This window comes from Bombyx mori, chromosome 16, assembly GCF_030269925.1.
Source record: "Bombyx mori chromosome 16, ASM3026992v2".
NCBI classification, from domain to species: Eukaryota; Metazoa; Arthropoda; class Insecta; order Lepidoptera; family Bombycidae; genus Bombyx; species Bombyx mori.
This window is the reverse complement of record NC_085122.1, coordinates 11067716-11087617: the sequence shown is the minus strand read 5'-3', so window position 1 is coordinate 11087617 and position 19902 is coordinate 11067716. Positions and strand designations below refer to the sequence as shown.

The following is a 19902-nucleotide window of genomic DNA, read 5'->3' as shown; positions in this document are numbered from 1 at the left end:
CTCCCACTCGACCCAGCGTTAAGCTATCTCTCTCGCTAATTTGAGCTCGGATACCTATAGTGTATACTCCGTAGTGTATACAGTGTTGTTTACTACAGTACACATAACCTGTGTTTTACTTGAAAACAAATCATTTTTTGTAATATTTTATCTTATCATTATGACATATTTAGTTCCTATCACAATCTGTTCTTTTCTGCATATTACTTTTACAAAATAATGTCGATGTTTCACATCTGCCAGGCGTCCCGTGACGGCTCATTTTTTTATTGTTAAACTACATCACGGTAAAGAAAACTCAACAAACTTAACTTATTTCATTTTAGAATCGATTTCATACCAAAGGTTTCGTGTTATCACGAGCGCTCCTCGTTGCTTCAAAACAATTCAGTCTGAAAATGTTATATACGTTTGCGATAACAAGAACGATATGAGTGTATCTGGAAAATTGCGATTGTTCAAAGTGGAGAACTTCTCTAACAATGCGCTTTTGTATCTGTTCGATGTTCGTTAAAAGCTGTAGCCGATCCCAGAACTTGTGAGTTTCAAGAGATGTTTTTTTTCCCACCCAAGCTGAGAGCCTTGAGAGGCTATATCAGCGTAGCCTAAAACTAGTAGGTGAGCTCACGGGCCTCAAACCTGATGAGGTTGCTAACACGAACCCTAGCAAGAGCCGTGTTTCGCAGAATCTACCACCGGATCGGAAACGCGACCCACTGAGAAGATCCGGCGAGAAAGTCAGTGGGCTGTGTCTGAGGGTTAATTTACTCGTCGAGCCCTTCGTCGCAAGCAACGGGTTTGACGAGGACGATGACCGGTGCTTGAGGTACCTAGAAGCACCATTAGTGGATCGGGAGGATCCGAAGTTACGTGTTTGGGGCGACGTCGACTGCTTTCCATTCTGTCCGCAGGATCGGGAATGTAGTTACCGGCGGCCACGATGAGAGGTTCTCGTATCGTGCCGCTTTAACGAAGTGGGGCGAAGACTTGAAAACGAGTATGTATGGAAGTCGTCGTGGCCTAAAGGATAGGACGTCCGGTGCATTCGTATGTAGCGATGCACCGGTGTTCGAATCCCGCAGGTGGGTACCAATTTTTCGAATGAAATACGTACTTAACAAATGTTCACGATTGACTTCCACGGTGAAGGAATAACATCGTGTAATAAAAATCAAACCCGCAAAATTATAATTTGCGTAATCACTGGTGGTAGGACCTCTTCTGAGTCCGCACGGGTAGGCACCACCACGGAATAGATAAATAACCTTATTTATCTATTCCGTGGGTACCACCGCCCTGCCTATTTCTGCCGTGAAGCAGTAATGCGTTTCGGTTTGAAGGGTGGGGTACCCGTTGTAACTATACTGAGACCTTAGAACTTATATCTCAAGGTGGGTGGCGCATTTACGTTGTAGATGTCTATAGGCTCCAGTAACCACTTAACACCAGGTGGGCTGTGAGCTCGTCCACCCATCTAAGCAATAAAAAAAATAAAAAAATGTGCTCAATGATTGTGCAATGGAGGCTCAAAACCCAAGGCTTTAAGCGCTTTGGTTTAAAGTCATGGACATAAATTGTGAATGCCACTATGCAATTTAAAACACGAATTCGTAAACTCGAATATACAGCAGTATAACGTCAATGCTTCAAAGGGCAGTCTAGTTGCATTACCACAGAAATAGGTGCTGTTAATCAGATTACCAGACTACTGCCGCGTCTGCATTATTTTAATGCTAACATACTGGCATCATTCTACAAATGTAAATCTTATTTTATCCTTTTGTTTAATCGAAATTATTTTAACATCAGTTCATCTGCTCTAAGCTTCGCTTATATATTATATATCACTAGATATCGTTGGCCCAATTATGATAGATAAAAAACCATAATATCATTAGACTAATAAATAACGTAATATTCGAATCTAATCAATTTGATATTGATCCGTCACAGAAATTAAAATGCTAATCAATAGGCGACAAACGTTCAATGAGAATGATCAAATTTAAAATGGATACGAGCTTTTTTGTTATTCTCGCTTTAGTAAGCTCCGTGTTCGCCGGTAAACACGATATTTACTCGAGGTATGTTATTATAATGGCGTTGGTAATAAAATAAGTTAATGAAGTAGGTTTAATGTTTTTTATAAATATGCTCATATTCGTTTCTTTTTGTATGTAAGTTAAGGAAAATTTGTACGTAATTTTCACCCATTTCAAGAAGTTATGATTAACTGGAAAATTTGCAGACGCATCTAGGAGCGATGAGTATAAAATATTTTTTCAACTTTACTCTAAAGTAATTATTATTAACAAGATAAAGGTGTTTTTTTCTGTTTTTTTTTTAAATGTGCATATATTATTTATATAAAAGGTAGGTTAGACGGTAATGTAAGGAGACCCTTTTTTAATAAGACTGGTAATTACTGTGTCAAAGAGAAGATGCATGAAAATCGTGTGAGTGCAGAGAATCAGATGACGTAGGATAGGCCTGAATAGAAAAAGAGATCCTCCTGCACCGACTATACAAAGTGAGATAAGGACGTGAGAAGAAGAAGATGCCATTAAAGATGGAATGAGACGACTACAGTGCTAGTTCAGAGTGCTAGATCATAGAGGCTATGGCTAGATCATAGAGGCTATGGCTAGATTATAGCAGCCTCTGGTATGTTCTACAATGTGGAACGCATAATGGTTTTGCGACTGAAATAGGCCAAACGGTACTACCGGCCCTATATGGATATGCGAGGTATTTCACTAATCGTCTTAAGCTACGTCTCAACTTTGGGACATTAAGTTCAAGTTTGAGTAGAGAGAGTAAGAGTTTTCTCGAGATGTCAGTGTAATGTTTAGAAGAAACCTTTTCATTTACACTTTGACTTGGTTAATTGAAAAGCGGAATAATAAAATTGTTATTTATCAATAGACATGCTGTCTACGGTGTTGAGCTTCGAGACCAGGATGATGTGGCGACTCTCTTCAATCTCCAGCAAAAACTGAACGTCGATATCTGGGAGCACGGTATGGCCAGAGTCAGAGACGCTGAAGTCATGGTCTCACCGGAGCAGTCCAAGGAGTTCTTCGAGACTTTAGATAATAACGGTTTGAAGTATTATTTGAAAATAGAAGATGTTTCTAAGTAAGTTTTTGAAAATATAAATTAAGTAAATAATTTCATCTTCGCCACACTACATCGGCAATGTTAGAGTTAAGTTTTTCAAATTTCGTTTAAGCAACACCATATAATAGAGCTTTTGAGATACTTTAGAATTAAAATTCAAGAAACGTAGCTGTCACTCATGCCATGAAAAAAATCAAGGCGTTGCTAAGACATTGCTAGTCACGAGCATCCATGAACACACCTCATGACCCACATGTAGAAGTTTGACACACCTGGCTCTGAGCGGATACCAGAGGACACTGAAATCATAGGGCTCATCATCATTACCATTGTATTAACTTACCCTTCGAAACGGAAAGAATAGTTGAGATCGAATAGTGGTACGTACGTACATACAGTATCGGTAAAGTTAGTGAAGATTTGAGTGTCGAAAAATGGAAAAGATCGGGAGAGAGAAGATTAATGACGAGACTCGTTAGTAGATGCATGGGTTACGAGAATGTAGTTCTAGCATTCAAAGGTCAAATAGCCAGAAGGTCTAATTTATCTCTGATCTAATAACGTAACGGTAATAATCACAAGAGTGAAAAATATTTTGAACACTTAATTCCTGGTATCTGCTATAAGCTGATAGAAACAGAATAATTCTTGAAAGTGTAATCAGGCTTTAAGTTAAAATTACTATCACTTTTATTCATTTGCAGAGTTCTGAAGGAGCACGAAGAGGATCTGGCGAAATGGAGGAGAAACAGAAATAACAGAATGATCTTTCAAGATTATCCGCGTTACGCTGAGGTACAAATATATTTTTAACAATGTCGGTATCAGTTCGAATTTGAGTGAATCACTAAAATCTAGAACGAAACTTTATAAAGCACTAGCAGACTCGGCCACACGTTGCTGTGGCTAAGGTTTTTGTTTCTCAATAACACGTGGCCGGCTATGCTAATACCAAAAATAAACAAAGTAAGAACAATTGGATTTCACTGTATTGCGTTTACTACGAAATTTTCACTTGTACTTTAGCCTCAGCAACACGTGGTGTTTATGCCATTAAATTGTAGCTTATGTGAAACGTTGGTATTGTTAACGCAGCGACATCTCTGAGATATTCATGTCAGACAGCATTACAATTGTCTGTAAAAACTGATTTAAGGCGCCATCTGCTTTAGACTTATGTAACTTACAATTAATAACAATAATCAACATAAGAAATCATTGTATTGTTAATTAATAAATATTGCGACCATTAATCGAAATAAAAAACATCCTATGGCCTAAGTTGAAACAAACACATATTTAAAAATGTATTATGTTTAATCCGTTCAGTAGTTTAGGTGTCCATCGCGGACAAACAATATGACACGTAGTTTATATATATTTAACGTTTAACAAATACCACACTATGACGACTTCCTCATCAAAAGATAACATCGAAAATATACTAAGTAAGAATTTTCGACTTTGTATAGGTAAACCAATACATGGAAGAAATTGCCGCTAGATATCCAAATTTGGTGACCCTAGTCAACGCAGGGAAAAGCTTCGAGGGGCGAGACATCAAATATTTGAAGGTATTTTTACAGTACAGCTATAGAAAATGTTGTTCTAATGTTTTTTTTTTGTATTACACGTAATGTACTAACCATATTTAACCATTCCATAACATATTTAAAAGGTAAACTGGCTCACAGTGTAACCACTCACCATCAGGTGGGCCGTATGCTCGTCTGCCTACAAGGGCATTAAAAAAAAAAAAAAAGAAATCCCATATACGCCATGGCGATGACACGATCTAGAAATAAATTTTATATTTATTATATAATTCCTAGTCTCTTTGTACAATAGAAAAATATGGGATCGCACCGCAACCAAATCTTGGATCCGTCATATTTTTTAATCACCCAAACTTTCGGAGCTAAAGAGCGTGTCAAATAACTAGACAAATATTTTACAGATATCGACTACAAACTTCGAGGATCCTCGCAAACCAGTTTACTTCATGGATGGCATGATGCACGCTCGTGAATGGGTCACGACTCCAGTCACGATGTACTCAATCTTCAGGCTCGTAGAGAACTTGAGAGATAATGAGAGGGATCTGCTTGAGGACATCGATTGGATCATTTTGCCTATCGTCAATCCTGATGGCTATGAGTTTAGCCATACCGACGTAAGTTTCAAACCTTGTATCAATTTCTCGAATCTTTCATTCACGACTTCATACCATACATTTTGTTACAAAAATGTGAAAACGAAAATTAGTCGTTTATGAATCACCATTTTGGGTAAAATAGTTATAGATAAAAGTAAGTTATAGTAAAGTAGTAAGTTATAGATAAAATAGTATAGATAAAAGAGTTATGTTATAAGTCAGCAAATAGAATATATTATTGCTATGCTATTAACTTTTCATATAAAACTGAACGTAAATCAAATGACGTCAAATGTGGTTATCCTTTCAGTATTTGTGTATGGCGAGCGGTTAGCTCGTTTATTTGTTCCTTAATAAATGACGTCATAGGACTTTACAATAAGCCGAATTTTGTAAAACTTGGAACTAAATATTTTAAAATCCGAGTTATTCGGTTTGAAATCCAGTGTTTTGGAATGTATTTTCCCAATTCTACATTAATATATAAAATATTTGGCTTCATGTGAAATTCCAACCTAACTAACGTCCGTGTTTATATCGTGTTTGAATTCCGCAGGCTAATGAAGTTTTTTTATATATAATTTTTTTGCTTAGATGGGTGGACAAGCCCACCTACCTGGTGTTAAGTGGTTACTGGAGCCAATAGACATCTACAACGTAAATGCGCCACCCACCTTGAGATATAAGTTCTAAGGTCTCAAATATAGTTACAACTGCTGCCCCACCCTTCAAACCGAAACGCATTAGTGCTTAACGGCAGAAATAGGCAGGGTGGTGGTACCTACCCACGCGGGCTCACTGGAGATCCTACCACCAGTAATATGAGAAGTGAAATTATAATCAAACTCATCTATTGCCAGGACCGTCTTTGGCGTCGCACCCGTTCCGTCAACCTAGAAGTCAGTACTACCTGCTTTGGAGTCGACGCGAATAGGAACTTTGATGTCGACTTCAATACCCTAGGGGTATCCAGCGACCCGTGCTCCCAGACGTACCCAGGGGTCGCGCCGTTCTCCGAACCAGAAACAAGAATAGTCCGGGACATCCTCTCGAAGTACTTGCCACGTATACAGCTTTACAATAACATTCATAGCCATGGAAACTATGTTTTGTTCGGTTTTGGAAACAACACTTTGACACCTAATGTGGCGCAGCTGCATCATGTGGCTGCCGCGATGGGCGCTGCCATGGACGCTGTCAAATTACCCGAAGCCGGATATTATCTGATCGGTAACAGCGGTCTGGTGCTATACAGAACTTCTGGAAGCGCCCAGGATTACGGTCAGGTGAGAGCATACACTAAATATATGTATATCAGGGGTTCCCAAACTTATATTGTCAACTGCCCACTTTGAGAATAAATGATTTTTTAGCGCCCCCATTTCACCTACCTAAAAACCACTATAGCGAGAGCTTAGTCGATGTCTAAGAGTCCTCCTAGATAAAATTACAAATCGCCTCCCAAGTCTGTACACAACCCCCCATTTTTCTGGTTCCCTTACCGCCCCCTCTTTAGGCTTGCAGCGCTCACAAAAGGGCGTTATCGCCCACTTTGGAAAAGGCTGATCTATATCACTGGCAGGACAAACGAATTACTAATATTAAAAAAAGCTAACAGACAACCGACTTCAACGAAATAAAACGAGAATATAATCATGTAGACGTAATGAATTAAATATGCATTATTAAGACTAAATCGAAAACTACTGGCCAAATCATGATAAATGAGACCACACGAGAAGAACTAACTGTTTAATAAAATGAGAATCACCCAAATCGGTGCACTTCCAAAAAATGCTGAGGAATAAAAAAATACAATCGAATTGAGAGCCCCCAACTTTTTTGAATTCGATTAAAAACCACGAGCACTATCTGCGGTGTACGTACAGTTATAAAATTGCAATGGAACTATATAGGTACTATTTTTTTAAATGTAACGTTTTGAAGTTCATACCTTTCTACACATAACAAGGAAATTTTAGCTTAGGGCATACCATGGGATGGTTAATTTTGGTATTAGCATAGCCGGCCACGTTTATTTAGAAACAAAAACCTTAGCCACAGCAACGTGTGGCCGGGTCTGCTAGTTTTATTATACGATTGTATCAAAATTACAGTACTGAACTATTAGTTCCTAAAAAGAATAAATAAACAGATTTTTAACTATTTAAGTATGCAAGCAGCTATCATATTATTGTACGCAGTCAGTTTATGGTCGCATCCGTTATCTTATCGTTTGATAAGCTGTCTGTTTGATAAGAGAGGCTCTTATCTGGCGGCGGCATTTAACCGTAATTAGTATTCGTCGCGTTTGTACTGTTGATGATATCGGAGAAAACACGTCATTTTCATGACCGGCTAGGTTTAACTGAAAAATAATATGTACGGTGTTAAATGATTTCCTCCGTCTTGAGTCGCATTTCCCATATCTGAGGGTCGTAACCATCTCCTCCCATTATTTTTCTCTGGTAGATATTTAGCCATAGCCGTGGACAGCCGAGAACAGAGAATGTTCTCGGCTGTCCACGGGTTTCGTAGCATCTTCCTCCAGCACCACATCTCGAAGGTGATCTCAATGCGATGGCGATCAGTTTATTTCAGAGTCCACGTCTCAGTACCATAGAGAAAGATTGAGAGCACTAGAGTTCGGAAGTTCCATTTTGGTTTTAAGAGATATATTCCTATCTCTCCACGTTCTATACAGCTGAGACATGCCGCCCTTTGATATGTTTATGCGCGGTCTGACGTCAGCCTCACAAGACCCGTTGCTGTAAATATCAGCGCCCAGATAGATGAAGTCATCTATTTTCCGTAGGTTCAGCGTGCCAGTTAACGCCTTTTTGTTTTGGTTTGGCTGGTTTGTTTTTCTCGAATGGCGATAGACCATTATCTTGATCTTTGACTTGTTTATAGTGAGATCTAAGTGCTTCTTTAAGCGCTTGTAAATATGTATTCATTAGTGTTATAGTAACCGGCAAACATCTTGAGCAAATGACCTTGACTGCGCAGAACCGAATTTTAGATCACTTTGGTGGTGAGGGTGAGGCGCGACGGCAGGGGAAATCGTATCGAGCGCTTTATTGGTAGATCAGTCGAACCTTGCATCCCGCACCGCGCCCTCATTCCGCTTGCTCCCAAAAGTACGCTTGCGTACAGTGGAAACTTATTATATTATTAAAGTCTATCGTTATTAATCGTTAAGTTATTTGTTATAATTACTTGTGGACTTTGTTGCCATTGCTATTTGTTGAGTGTTTGTTGATTTTTTATAAAACATACACTATGCCGCGACAAACCGGTGTAGTATTCAAAAGAAAGGGTAGAAAAATTGTGTACGACGTATATTGCTTCATTATAAAACAGGGGAAGAATGATATGGAAAAATTAAAACAGACTTCGGAAGTAACAAAACCATCAGTGAGGACTGTTAGGTGCATTATTAAGGAAGCTAGAGGCTCTGGCTTGCTCGCCGTGTTTCGGACTCCGGGTAAGAAAAGATCAGGGAAGAAGAAAGTTACCGGAATGGATAATTTCGTTCAATCTGTAATAAAAAGATGTAATCATAATAACTACATAACAAGCAGCGAAACTCCGTACCGTAGAAAGTCTTCGAAAATTTTAAAGAAGATATAAATTTTAATGGCTCGGAATGAAGCTTACGACGTATTATGAAAGAGCTAGGCTTTAGATGAAAAAAAAGAACAGAAAATAATCGGAAGCTGGTAATTGAAAAAAGTAACATTCGATTACTACGAATCGAATATCTTCAAAAAATAATTAATTATAGACAAAAAAGAAGACCGAATCGACCGAGTTGTAAACTACACCGATGAGCCCTATGTCGACTAATCACGATGATAGCGACTCGGGTGATGAAAACAGTGATGATGATGATGGTCAAGATTATGATAACGAAAAAAAAATATACAAATACCTGCTTCGCTTCAACTTAACCAAGACCTGGCAACAGCTCTAGTTTTGACTTAATAGAAGGAATATCTATTTTACCCCAAGTTTAAATTATTACAATTATTAACCTACATTTTTTGTTGATGTTCTAATAAATATATAAAAAAATACATATGTTGATTTTAATAATTTAATTGCATTATGACGCAGAATAAATAATGTTTTTGCATGTGAGTGTACCATGCGCAAACTTACCCCCACTACGTCAACAAATGCTCAAGAAGTTTGCCGGCTATTATACTATCATCAAGTGGCCTTATGCTTGTTAGCCTAAATTTTTGATGGCGCTATCAGAACTTGTTTAGTTAATAATAGCAACAAAAACTAAATAAGAGTTGTAAAATAATAATAATTGTTATTTAGTTTTTGTTGCTTTTATTAACTCAGAGCTCATATTATGTTAGCCTTTAACCCACTGAGTATCCCGCTGGATCTTCTCAGTGGATCGCGGTTCCGTTTCGGTGGTATATTCGGCAAGGCACTGCTCTTGTTAGGGCAGATATTAGCATAGTTCAGCCCCACGAGCTCACCCACCAGTACACGTGTAGCCATAATAGGTCCACGTCATGATAGATAGCCCTAATAGATATATGTATGTAGATAGGTAGTGGAAAAAAAATTCATTATTATAAATTACGTTTTTTTTTTATTGCCCTTGTAGGCAGACGAACATACGGCCCACCCGATGGTGAGTGGTTACCGTCGCCCATGGACTTCAGCAATGCCAGGGGCAGAGCCAAGCCGCTGCCTACCGTTTAATACTCTCCATAAGCCTCATTTGAAGAAGGACATGTCATAGCGCTCGGGAAACACCGTGGAAGGGAGCTCATTCCATAGCCGGATGGTACGTGGCAAAAAAGACCTCTGGAAACGCACTGTGGATGACCGCAGTGGCTCCAGGTAGTATGGATGAACTCTACTCCGGTGGCGGGCGGTGCGATGGTAAAAACGAGATGCCGGTATCATCTCGAACAATTCCTCAGAGCACTCCCCATGGAACATACGATACAAAATACTGAGGGAACCGAAGTCCCTCCACGCATTTTTACAATAAAATCATTTTTTCTTACACTATTTTTTTAATTCAAATTTATTAAGATTTATTTTCAATTTTTTAGTGGGATTTTCTATAAAAGCGTATTTTTTTTGTTTTTTTAAACTATTATTTATTTTAAATTTTTTAGTTGAATTTCAATTTTCTCAATTTTATTTTAAATTTTTTTTAAATATTGATTTGTCATGGTCCTTAATAAGTATACCAAATTTCGAGTTAATCCGACATTTTGAAGGGGGTCAAAATCGTGTTCAAAGATTCCGCTACAAACATACATACGTCTGAAGCTAATAAAAGCGTATTAATAAATATCCTTTACAGCATGTTGGTGTCCCCTTCTCGTACACGCTGGAGCTGCCTGGATACGGCTACGACTTCAGGGTACCGCCTTCTTTCATCGATCACATCAACGAGGAGACCTGGAAGGGAATCGCCATCACTGCTCGCCTTTCAAAGATTCACTACCGCAGCAGAACTAGTCGACAATGAGATCACTTGAGACTACTGAGATTATAATATGGTCTTAGTAATAAAGAGTTATTAATGCTACTAAAGATTTTGTGTTTGGATGGCGTTGTGCCGTTTTAGATTTTAAAACAATAACTTTTCGGTACATTTTTGTGAATACTAATTCATCGCTAGGCTCAAGGAAAACGAGGATATAATAATATCTACTAATTACTTTATAGTAAAATTTAAGGTTTTTTTTTATTTATTTTTTATTGCTTAGATGGGTGGAAGATTTCACAGCCCACTTGGGGTTAAGTGGTTACTGGAGCCCATAGACATCCCACATTCACTTGAGCCGACGATTACAGCGCCCTGTAGTGAATGGTTCATAAAACATTTTTCTTTTAATTAATCTTGGTCTGTTGGCACGTAGTAGGGTATGAGTGAATCGACCCTGTACGGCCAAGATCTTAAAGCCTAATGGGGATTGGGTCCACATACCGAAATGCCGCCGCGACTTTTACTGGTCACCAATTAATTTTATATCCAAGTTATGTACTTTTTTTATTGCTTAGATGGTTGGACGAGCTCACAGCCCACCTGGTGTTAAGTGGTTTCTAGAGCCCATAGACATCTACGACGTAAATGCGCCACCCACCTTGAGATATAAGTTCTAAGGTCTCAAGTATAGTTACAACGGCTGCCCCACCCTTCAAACCGAAATGCATTACTGCTTCACGGCAGAAACAGGCAGGGTGGTGGTACCCACCCGCGCGGACTCATAACAGGTTCTACCAAAGGATAAAATAATTGTGATATACTGCTTTTAAGTCAAATTGCGATCAAAGTTTTTTTTTCTAGTGTTTTGTTTTCGGCCAGTTATACTTTTGGCACGTCTAATTGCTGACGTCACTGCCACTAACGTATGCAAACTATGCTAACGCATGGTCGAGACTGTAAATAAATTCTTGATGTCCTCAAAAGGACGTCACATCCGACACCTTGTAAATCATTATACGCGAATGGAATATAAATAATATCTATGAAATATTGATGACTTAATTTTGTTTAATTAAGCCTCTTAGGTACGTAGGTACCTATGCATTTTGTACACTTTTTTTTGTAGATTATAAAAATACAGAAAATAAAAAGCAGCAACACTTTTGTTTCGTCGGTTCCTTACAGAGCTGTGACACTTTTCGGAATCACTGCAATAATGCAGTTCACCAATAATGCAATAATGCATAGGTACCTATTACTCCTATGCAGTTCACTTTAACATTAAGAAAGGATGTTATATAAATAGTTTTCGTGAATTCGCGGAGCGCCATCAATAATAGCAGCGTAATTTTCCGTATTAATATATAAGGGAACGGTAAAAATTAAATAAATATGTTTTGATAAAATTCGAAAAATTTCAAAATGGCGCTTGCGCACGCACCCGAAGCGCGTCTCGAGTGTTGGGCGCGCGCCGTTGCCGTACTGTACATCGGGGATAGGCTTTCCAACTAGCTACATCGTTTGCGCTGTTCATTCATTCTATCAAACTGAGCCGACACAGTCGCACACAGTGTCGCTCTGTGTTGACATTTCAACACACAAGGCTCTCGCTCTTTCGACACGCAAATCCATTGTCAGTCATTATCATTTTGTCAGTTGTTTTGTTTGTGACACCACGAGGAACGTAGTTACGATTCTTTTTTTTATAAACACGCGTGTTTATGTTATGCTTACTTAATTTGTGTAATTGTTCAGACTTGGAAAACAGTGGAAATGTTTTTGACTTACGACGCAATCACCACCTTCGGGATCTCAATGGTATGTAATAAAATTGTCCATAGCTTTATCGTGTTTTAAGCCTTTTTGAAATTAAATACGTTAATCAGGTACAATAGGTACGCATAGGTAGTATTTGGCTTAGTAAATATTTGGTTTATCATACACACATGTCTAAATTCAAAAATAATTTTGAGTAAGAGAAAGTTACCGATTTAATCATCTCTTAAAACATATAGGTATGCTGTCTCGAACTGCGATTTCGTTTGATAGCAGACACCTTGACACTATAGACTGGTTTAGGCAGTACTTTAAACACCTTATTAAAACAGGTCTGTTTCGATGGCGAATTAATTACATATATTAACTTAAATGAATATTTACGCAAATCCAATGTTCGTGTTAATTTTATTAGACAGGAAATAAAATACCACGATCTTAAACTCGGGCGCATATTGCGAGTCTTTACCTGCCTAGCAAGTTTCCGTCCCAATTCTTTAAATTATTCTATTGTTTATACTAAATAGTATTATACACTGTTGAAAACTTGAAGAGTTGTTCATCCTCTTCTAACGTTGGCTTTAGATATTGTAAGAGATTATCGCTTCGAGGCAATAACTGCCTACCTAATATAATATAATATACCAATTATAGCTACTTACTAGCTATATATTATACTATATAATATATAGACTAAGCATACCCATATAGGCTAAGTCGATTGTATTATTTATGTATTAATTTATGTTTTTTCTCTTAGTTACTTGTTACTAGTTTTATTACGAAACAGAATTAATAGGAATATATTATTAGAATTGTCATTAAGAATCAAATCGAACAAAGTAGAGTTCAAAGAATCTATTCAAAAAAGATCTAAAAGAAGAAAAGAAAAAGGTTGTCTTTTGTTTTGGCAGATCTCACCTTCTTTGTTGTTTTTTCTAAAGTAAATCGTAACAAAGGCGCGTGATTTTTATTCAATTACTGATTAACATTTACCATAGGTATGTTGATATATATTTTTTTAGAGCACAGATCAAACATTGGTATGCCCAGATAACAAGTACTACCAGACGAATTTTATGATAAGCGTTAACAAAAAAAAACGTATGAAATGTATTTCGTTCCGAATTTTACATTTGAGTCGTCTATTAACAAAGGTGGCAATCTGTGCATTTGGACAAAACATTTTTATTGATATGTCAATACAGATTTATTTGAATATAATCGTCTCCTTCAAAGAATACGGTTCAAAACCTGCATTAAATAAAGGTTAATAGTTAACCTGTTATTTATCTAAGATGTCGTTCCGAAGAGTTTTGTGACTGCCAATGGAATACAAAGTCAATAATTCGTTTTTCTGATTTACCAATCATTGTCCAAAAGTCAGATTGCCGCCTTTGATAATAGTCGACTCATTTTATGTATAAAAAAAAATAAAAATGTACTTGAAAATTAATGAGCATAAATAGCACGATGAATTTTTTTGTTTTAAAGAGATGAAATTATATTGCTATTCTGATGCTTCTTCCAGTAATAAAATGTATTTATTGTTACGCCGGTAAGAGTAACGCCATCTATCGCCGAATAGTCGAACGATTAAAGTATCTAGTGTACGAACGATCGAGAAGTACAACGCTATCTATTGTCAGATAGCGGAAACACAATACTCGAAATGTGTGGAATATTCTCAATAATTCTAGGGAAGTGGAAGAAGAGGAGGACTTTGGTCTTCCTCTTCTCTCTCTTCTTCTCTAGAGGCGCCGGAGTCCGACATAACCCGGTTTATTACCCCTCTCGACCGGGTATCCGTAAAAGGATTCCCCAGCGATAAAAAAAAGGGTTGAGGTATCGACTATAAAAACGTTGTAGCAGAGATGGCACGCTGTTAGTCAGTAATCGGAACTACTCGAAGCGAAACAGCGAACGGATCACCCGAAGCGAAGCGGAAGAAGCGAATTAAGAGTTTTAAAGTGTTTGTTGAGTGTTTTAAGTGTTGAATACAGAATTCGATAGAATTTTATTTATCCTGAACCCTATGTAGCGCGTAACAGTATTATCATCGGTCTCGGATACAAATCCAAGTTAGTGGTACTGGCATAACAATACGATAACAAAGTGGACTGTAAATTCGTTTACCTGTCTATCTATACTAATACTATAAAGAGGAAAGATATGTTTGTTTGTTTGTATTGAATAGGCTCCGAAACTACTGAACCGATTTGAAAAATTCTTTTACTGCTTGGAAGCTACAGTATTCCCGAGTGACATGGGGTATATTTTTTTTTGAAAAAAAATTAGGGATTCTTATTAAAACTCCAATATTGTAACCGAAGGTGTAAATTACCCTAAATATTGTTTACAGCGCGTGCGCTGCGAAAACTATTGATGATAGAATAAAATAATGTACTACGACTTTGTAGAACACATTATTATTTAGGAAAAGTGTCGCGACAGCATATGTCTGACTATTATAGTTATGCCACAAGAAGTGTTGTGGCATAACTATAATAATACAAGAATATCGTTGAAATTTTTGTTAAAGACCCGAGCGGAGCCAGAGCGGGCCGCTATGTAATATAATAACAATCGATAGATGGTGTTATTAGTTTCCTAAATCACGCTATGGTTGCTACATGATTTTTTATTTAAAATAGATTTCTTAGCTATGATTAAGTTCACGCGGACAAAGTCGCAGGCACGGATGGTTCTAGAATAAATTTAACCAGAAAACCTTATATTGCAGGTCCTCTCATTCACGCTGTCAGTGATAATTCTATTGATAGTGGCAGCGAAGCGCGGATTCTTCAGGGTTGGGGCCAGTCGGAAGCCCCAAATTTACGGCCCATTATTGGTGCAGGCCACAGCACCTCCTGTCCCGAAAACAGTGGAACTATCACCATTAGCCACGTACACCGCATAGCTGCTGTTTGGGATACAGAAGAAAAATAGATCTGCAAAAAAAAATCATTACCTTGAGGTAATTATCAACTTCCCCTGATTTGAATCAGGGGAAGTTGATAATTTATCGAAATGAAAAATACAAAACTATTCAAAATACATGTTTAATTTAAATTAAAATCGGGATAACTTTACGAATCGATAATTATTATTGTATGTATTGTATATCAATCCCATCAGTTGTAAAGTTTTTTTTTTTTTTTTTATAAACGACACTTTAAAGTAGTAAAAGGTTGAGATCCCGAAAAAAAAATACAAAAAAAAATATCAGCGTATCCATTTATGGTATTTTTTGTTAATAAAACATTCCAGTCTGTGCTCATATGTCTAGAATTTTTTAAATCATGCATTTAAAACCAAATAAATTTTTAGTAATAAATTCAAAATTTCCCGCTCAAACGCTGTTAACGTTAGGCCTCTTTGCACATTTACTTGTATTATGTGTGGTCAGGCATGCGTCAAACAAATGCTTTTTTAATTTTGGAAACAGTGTTCTAGAATTGAGTTTATTCATTCGAGTTAACTAAAAGTTGCCACATCCATAAATTTTATTGTCATAAAATGAAATTTAATTCCAGTAATTAAATAATCAGTATTAAGTAAGTTGAAAAATTTATCATAACATCCCGATGGATTTTTAAATTACTTCCATTTAGTGTAGGTATAGGTCATATTATCATTTTCGTTTCATTATTCTTCGTTCTATTAATCTGTACAAATTTTGTAAGTTTTTTTTTAAATTTTCAATAGTCAACATTTCAAGTCAAGTCAATCAAATGTTTTGTTCAATTATATTTTTAAAAACAGAATTACAATATGTATAACACATTATTAAGGCAGTACATTATTATTAGTAATACTAAATAGCATTCCATTTTGACATTGATAATATTTTTAGTTTTGGTTAGGTATGTATTTTATAAAACTTGTTTCCAGAGTTTGCGGAGTATGCTTAATAAAATAAAAATCTAACATCTAAACAGTATAAATATTGTTAACACTGTATTAAACTCTTCCGGCTATGTACATTATAAAAATTATTACTTAACCTGTTTTACCGTGATTTAATTCACTTTAAATGATTTCCCGATATTTCGGCAGTATTGCCTATCGAAATAACAACGCAACAACAAAATACGGATTAAAGGAAAAACAATAAAAAAAAAGTTTTTTTTATTAAGGGTATTTCACACATACATTTCGACGTTAACCCATTATATTAGTCGTTTAAAATTAACGAAATATTCTCAGTTCATAGAAAAAATAGGACTGGGTTCTTGTCACATGCGAAATTCTACGAAACGCGAACACGAATAAATGATTAGGCATCTCTTAGATAAACCCTTTGAATTAACAAACACAGCGTATCAAAAAGACCTTTATTAAATAGTTTTATTCAAATCGTAAAACATTATGTACGAACAACATACGAAAATAAATGTATTTTTAATATTTGATATATAAAAATGAATTGCGTTCGTTAGTCTCGCTAAAACTCGAGAACGGCTGGACCGATTTGGCTAAGTTTGGTCTTGAATTATTTGTCGAAGTCCAGAGAAGGTTTAAAAGGTAGATAAATATGAAAATGCTCGGAATTAAAAAAAAATAACAATTTTGTTTTTCCTTTGATGTGTCCCCCGTTGGACGGATTCCTATTGTTTGTTTTAAGTGTATTTTATACAAAAAATTAGGTCTTTTATTTATCGATTGAGGCACTACGAAGTCTGCCGGGTCAGCTAGTATTTAATAAAATTGTTTTTAACTTTTAGCTCGAGCGCGCCAATCTGTCAAGTCAAGACCGAAAAATGTTCGCATGTGTTTATTTTCGCTTCATACCCATCTTGTGTGTTAGCTGGTTTAATAAATTAACAATTAATCGCCATTAGTTGACGATGCGAATAGAAGTCGGGCGTGATACAAGGAAAATTTTTATAGACGTTGCGCGTGTTCCTAATTACGCAAAACATATGCCAGTCGCTCTTCTGATAAGGCGACTTGACGTGTCACCAACATTCCATTGTGTTGTATAAAAACAGATAGTAATATACAGGGTGTTCCAGAAAGAATGGATAATCCTGAAACACCCTCATAGTAGAGGTATAGGGGACTCAAAAAAAAATCTAAGGTAGTTCCCAAGTTAAACAAAAAAATTCTAAATTTCATGATTAAAATTTAAGTTTCAGATTAACTTTTATAAAAAAAAAATACACTAACTACTCATACGATTTCTTTCACATTCCTTAGTATAGTCTATGTAGAATATTAGAATACCAAAAAGCCTATGGATTTCATTTATTTGTAGATGTTGTATATTCCATAAAACAGTATGGAAAACATAAATAATTTTTTTTAAATACGTAATTTGGGTACTATCTGTGATTTTTTATTTTATGTTGTCAGTAGCTCTACAGTTACTATGAGGTGTTTCAGGATTATCCGTCCTTTCTGGGACACCCTGTATAAAGAGACGCAGTGCATTGGAGCCCCTCAAAAATAAACACAAACTAAACTGTATCGTGTCGAATAATATTTGCACTGTAAATTGTGTATTTTGTACGTTTGATAATATTCAATTGTAACCATGATTCTGCTGCTAATTGCATGTTATTCAGTGCTTCGTTTGCTTTGCTTTGGAGTTGCCTCATCCACGTTTGCTTCATAATAAATGTCGATGAGGATAATGGCTGAGATTTTGTACCAAACGTCGAAGTTACCATCTTAAATCCGAAATATTCTAATAGCGAAACAAATTGAAGATAAAACATTTATTGGAATATTTGAATCAATTTATTCCAATAAGAAAAGAGTTTAAATGGTTTCAGACAGTAGCTTCAATTACATTTAAAAAAATTCGATCGCTATTTTTAAGAAAAATCTAACATTTACATTTTAAATAACCAACTAAAGTCGAATAAACCTAAGATATTTCACGTCAAGCTAAACCAATAATCGATCAGATTACATGGAACTGTTGTTTTGGTATGATCGATAGCCCCAAGTGACGTAACACGTCATGAAGTTTTAGAAATGAGGCAAGTTTTGGAAACTACGCAGCAAAATTTGAAAATAAGAAGGAAAGTTTTTCGTTCCTTGAATTATATCAGATTCAAACAATTGCGATTCGCCGTTTCTCGACCCCAGTTTGGATGTCTTAAAAGATGATGGCGTCGCTGTTGATACTTACCCACTGATTTTCTCGCTGGATCTTCTCAGTAAGTCGTTATTCTGATTCGGTGGTAGATTTCTACCAGATTGAGCCTTGTAAGCTACAAACGTTTAGTAAACTTCTTCTTTAGAAAATAAATAATAGTTTAAAAAAAACTAACAAAATACGCTTTTATAGAAAATTCAACTAAAAAATAGAAAATAAATTTGAATTAAAAATAGTTTAAGAAAAAGTTATATTATATAGTAAAAAAAGCGAGGGGTGCATTGTATCAGTAAGTAGTTATGAATATTTTATGTATAGATATGAGTAGAAGGGTTATTTTGATAATATCCTGAAATCCCACCCTTTTCTTTTTACAATAAAATAATTTTTTCTTACACTATTTTTAATTCAAATTTATTAAATTTTATTTTCTATTTTTTAAATATTGAATTGTCAGCAGTCCTTAATAAGTATACCAAATTTCGAGTTAATCCGACGTTTTGAAGGGGGTCAAAATCATGTTCAAAGATTCCGTCACATACTAACATTCATACGTCTGAAGCTAATAAAAGCGTATTAAAAACTTCTTTCGTGTATTTGAATTGTTTACACACAGCATTCATAGAATGTATTTATTTATCAATATACAAATTTACTCAATAAATCGTACTTAAATAGAGTTTTAAATCTTAATTAATACATGTAACTTTACAATGAAATACATTATGTGCTATAAGGGCGCAAGAAACTTCGCACACACGTTAAAAGAAGATAATAAAAATATATATACGACTTTAAGTATGTAACGTCTTAATTTAAGTGCCATACTGTACCAAGGAAATCGTAATAAAAAATAAAAAGTAAATTTGGTCTTTCCATTTCCTGCTAATGTTGGTACCCATGGTAGACAGGTTAGATCCAAACATCATGGCTAGTTCTTAATCAGAATATATCCCATCAGCTTCCCCCACCGTGACTTGTATGTATGTACATTATCCGTCTATAACTCAAAGAACAGAGACACCACTAAGTACAAGTAAATGGTATCACCCTAATATTGGATATTCAACTGGCTATTTTTCTTTCCTTCGATAGTCCAATAGATGGCACCAGTGAGAACACTAATAACACGATACGTATTGCCATCTAGTGCAAAATATGCACTTTGAAATCGTCGTGGCTTAAAGGATAAGGCGCCCGGTCCGTTGCATTCGTATGTAGCGATGCAACGGTGTTCGAATCCCGCTGGCGGGTACCAATTTTTCCAAT

General features: G+C 36.2%; 1 protein-coding gene across 2 annotated transcripts; it reads left to right on the top strand.

Annotated features, from left to right (window-relative positions):
* The first annotated feature begins 214 nt into the window (after nt 1-214).
* Nucleotides 215-19498, top strand: LOC101735307 (carboxypeptidase B). 2 transcript variants are annotated; one of them, XM_012696986.4, is made up of 8 exons: nt 1009-2084; nt 2926-3138; nt 3825-3915; nt 4593-4694; nt 5078-5293; nt 6136-6561; nt 10620-10776; nt 15268-19498. In XM_012696986.4, the coding sequence occupies exons 1-8, from the start codon at nt 1990-1992 to the stop codon at nt 15471-15473; spliced, it is 1506 nt and encodes a 501-aa protein (XP_012552440.3). In that variant the 5' UTR covers nt 1009-1989; the 3' UTR covers nt 15474-19498. The 2 variants fall into 2 exon arrangements, with proteins under 2 accessions (XP_037872441.1, XP_012552440.3); XM_038016513.2 differs by lacking the exons at nt 1009-2084; nt 15268-19498 and adding an exon at nt 215-538 and having other exon boundaries at nt 10620-10852.
* The last annotated feature ends 404 nt before the right edge of the window (nt 19499-19902 follow it).

Coding starts and splice junctions, on each gene's coding strand:
- LOC101735307 (XM_012696986.4), top strand. CDS start 1,990: ATGAGAATGATCAAATTTAAAATGGATACGAGCTTTTTTGTTATTCTC. Junction 3,916..4,592: donor ATTATCCGCGTTACGCTGAG/GTACAAATATAT, acceptor GACTTTGTATAG/GTAAACCAATACATGGAAGA. Junction 6,562..10,619: donor GCGCCCAGGATTACGGTCAG/GTGAGAGCATAC, acceptor TATCCTTTACAG/CATGTTGGTGTCCCCTTCTC.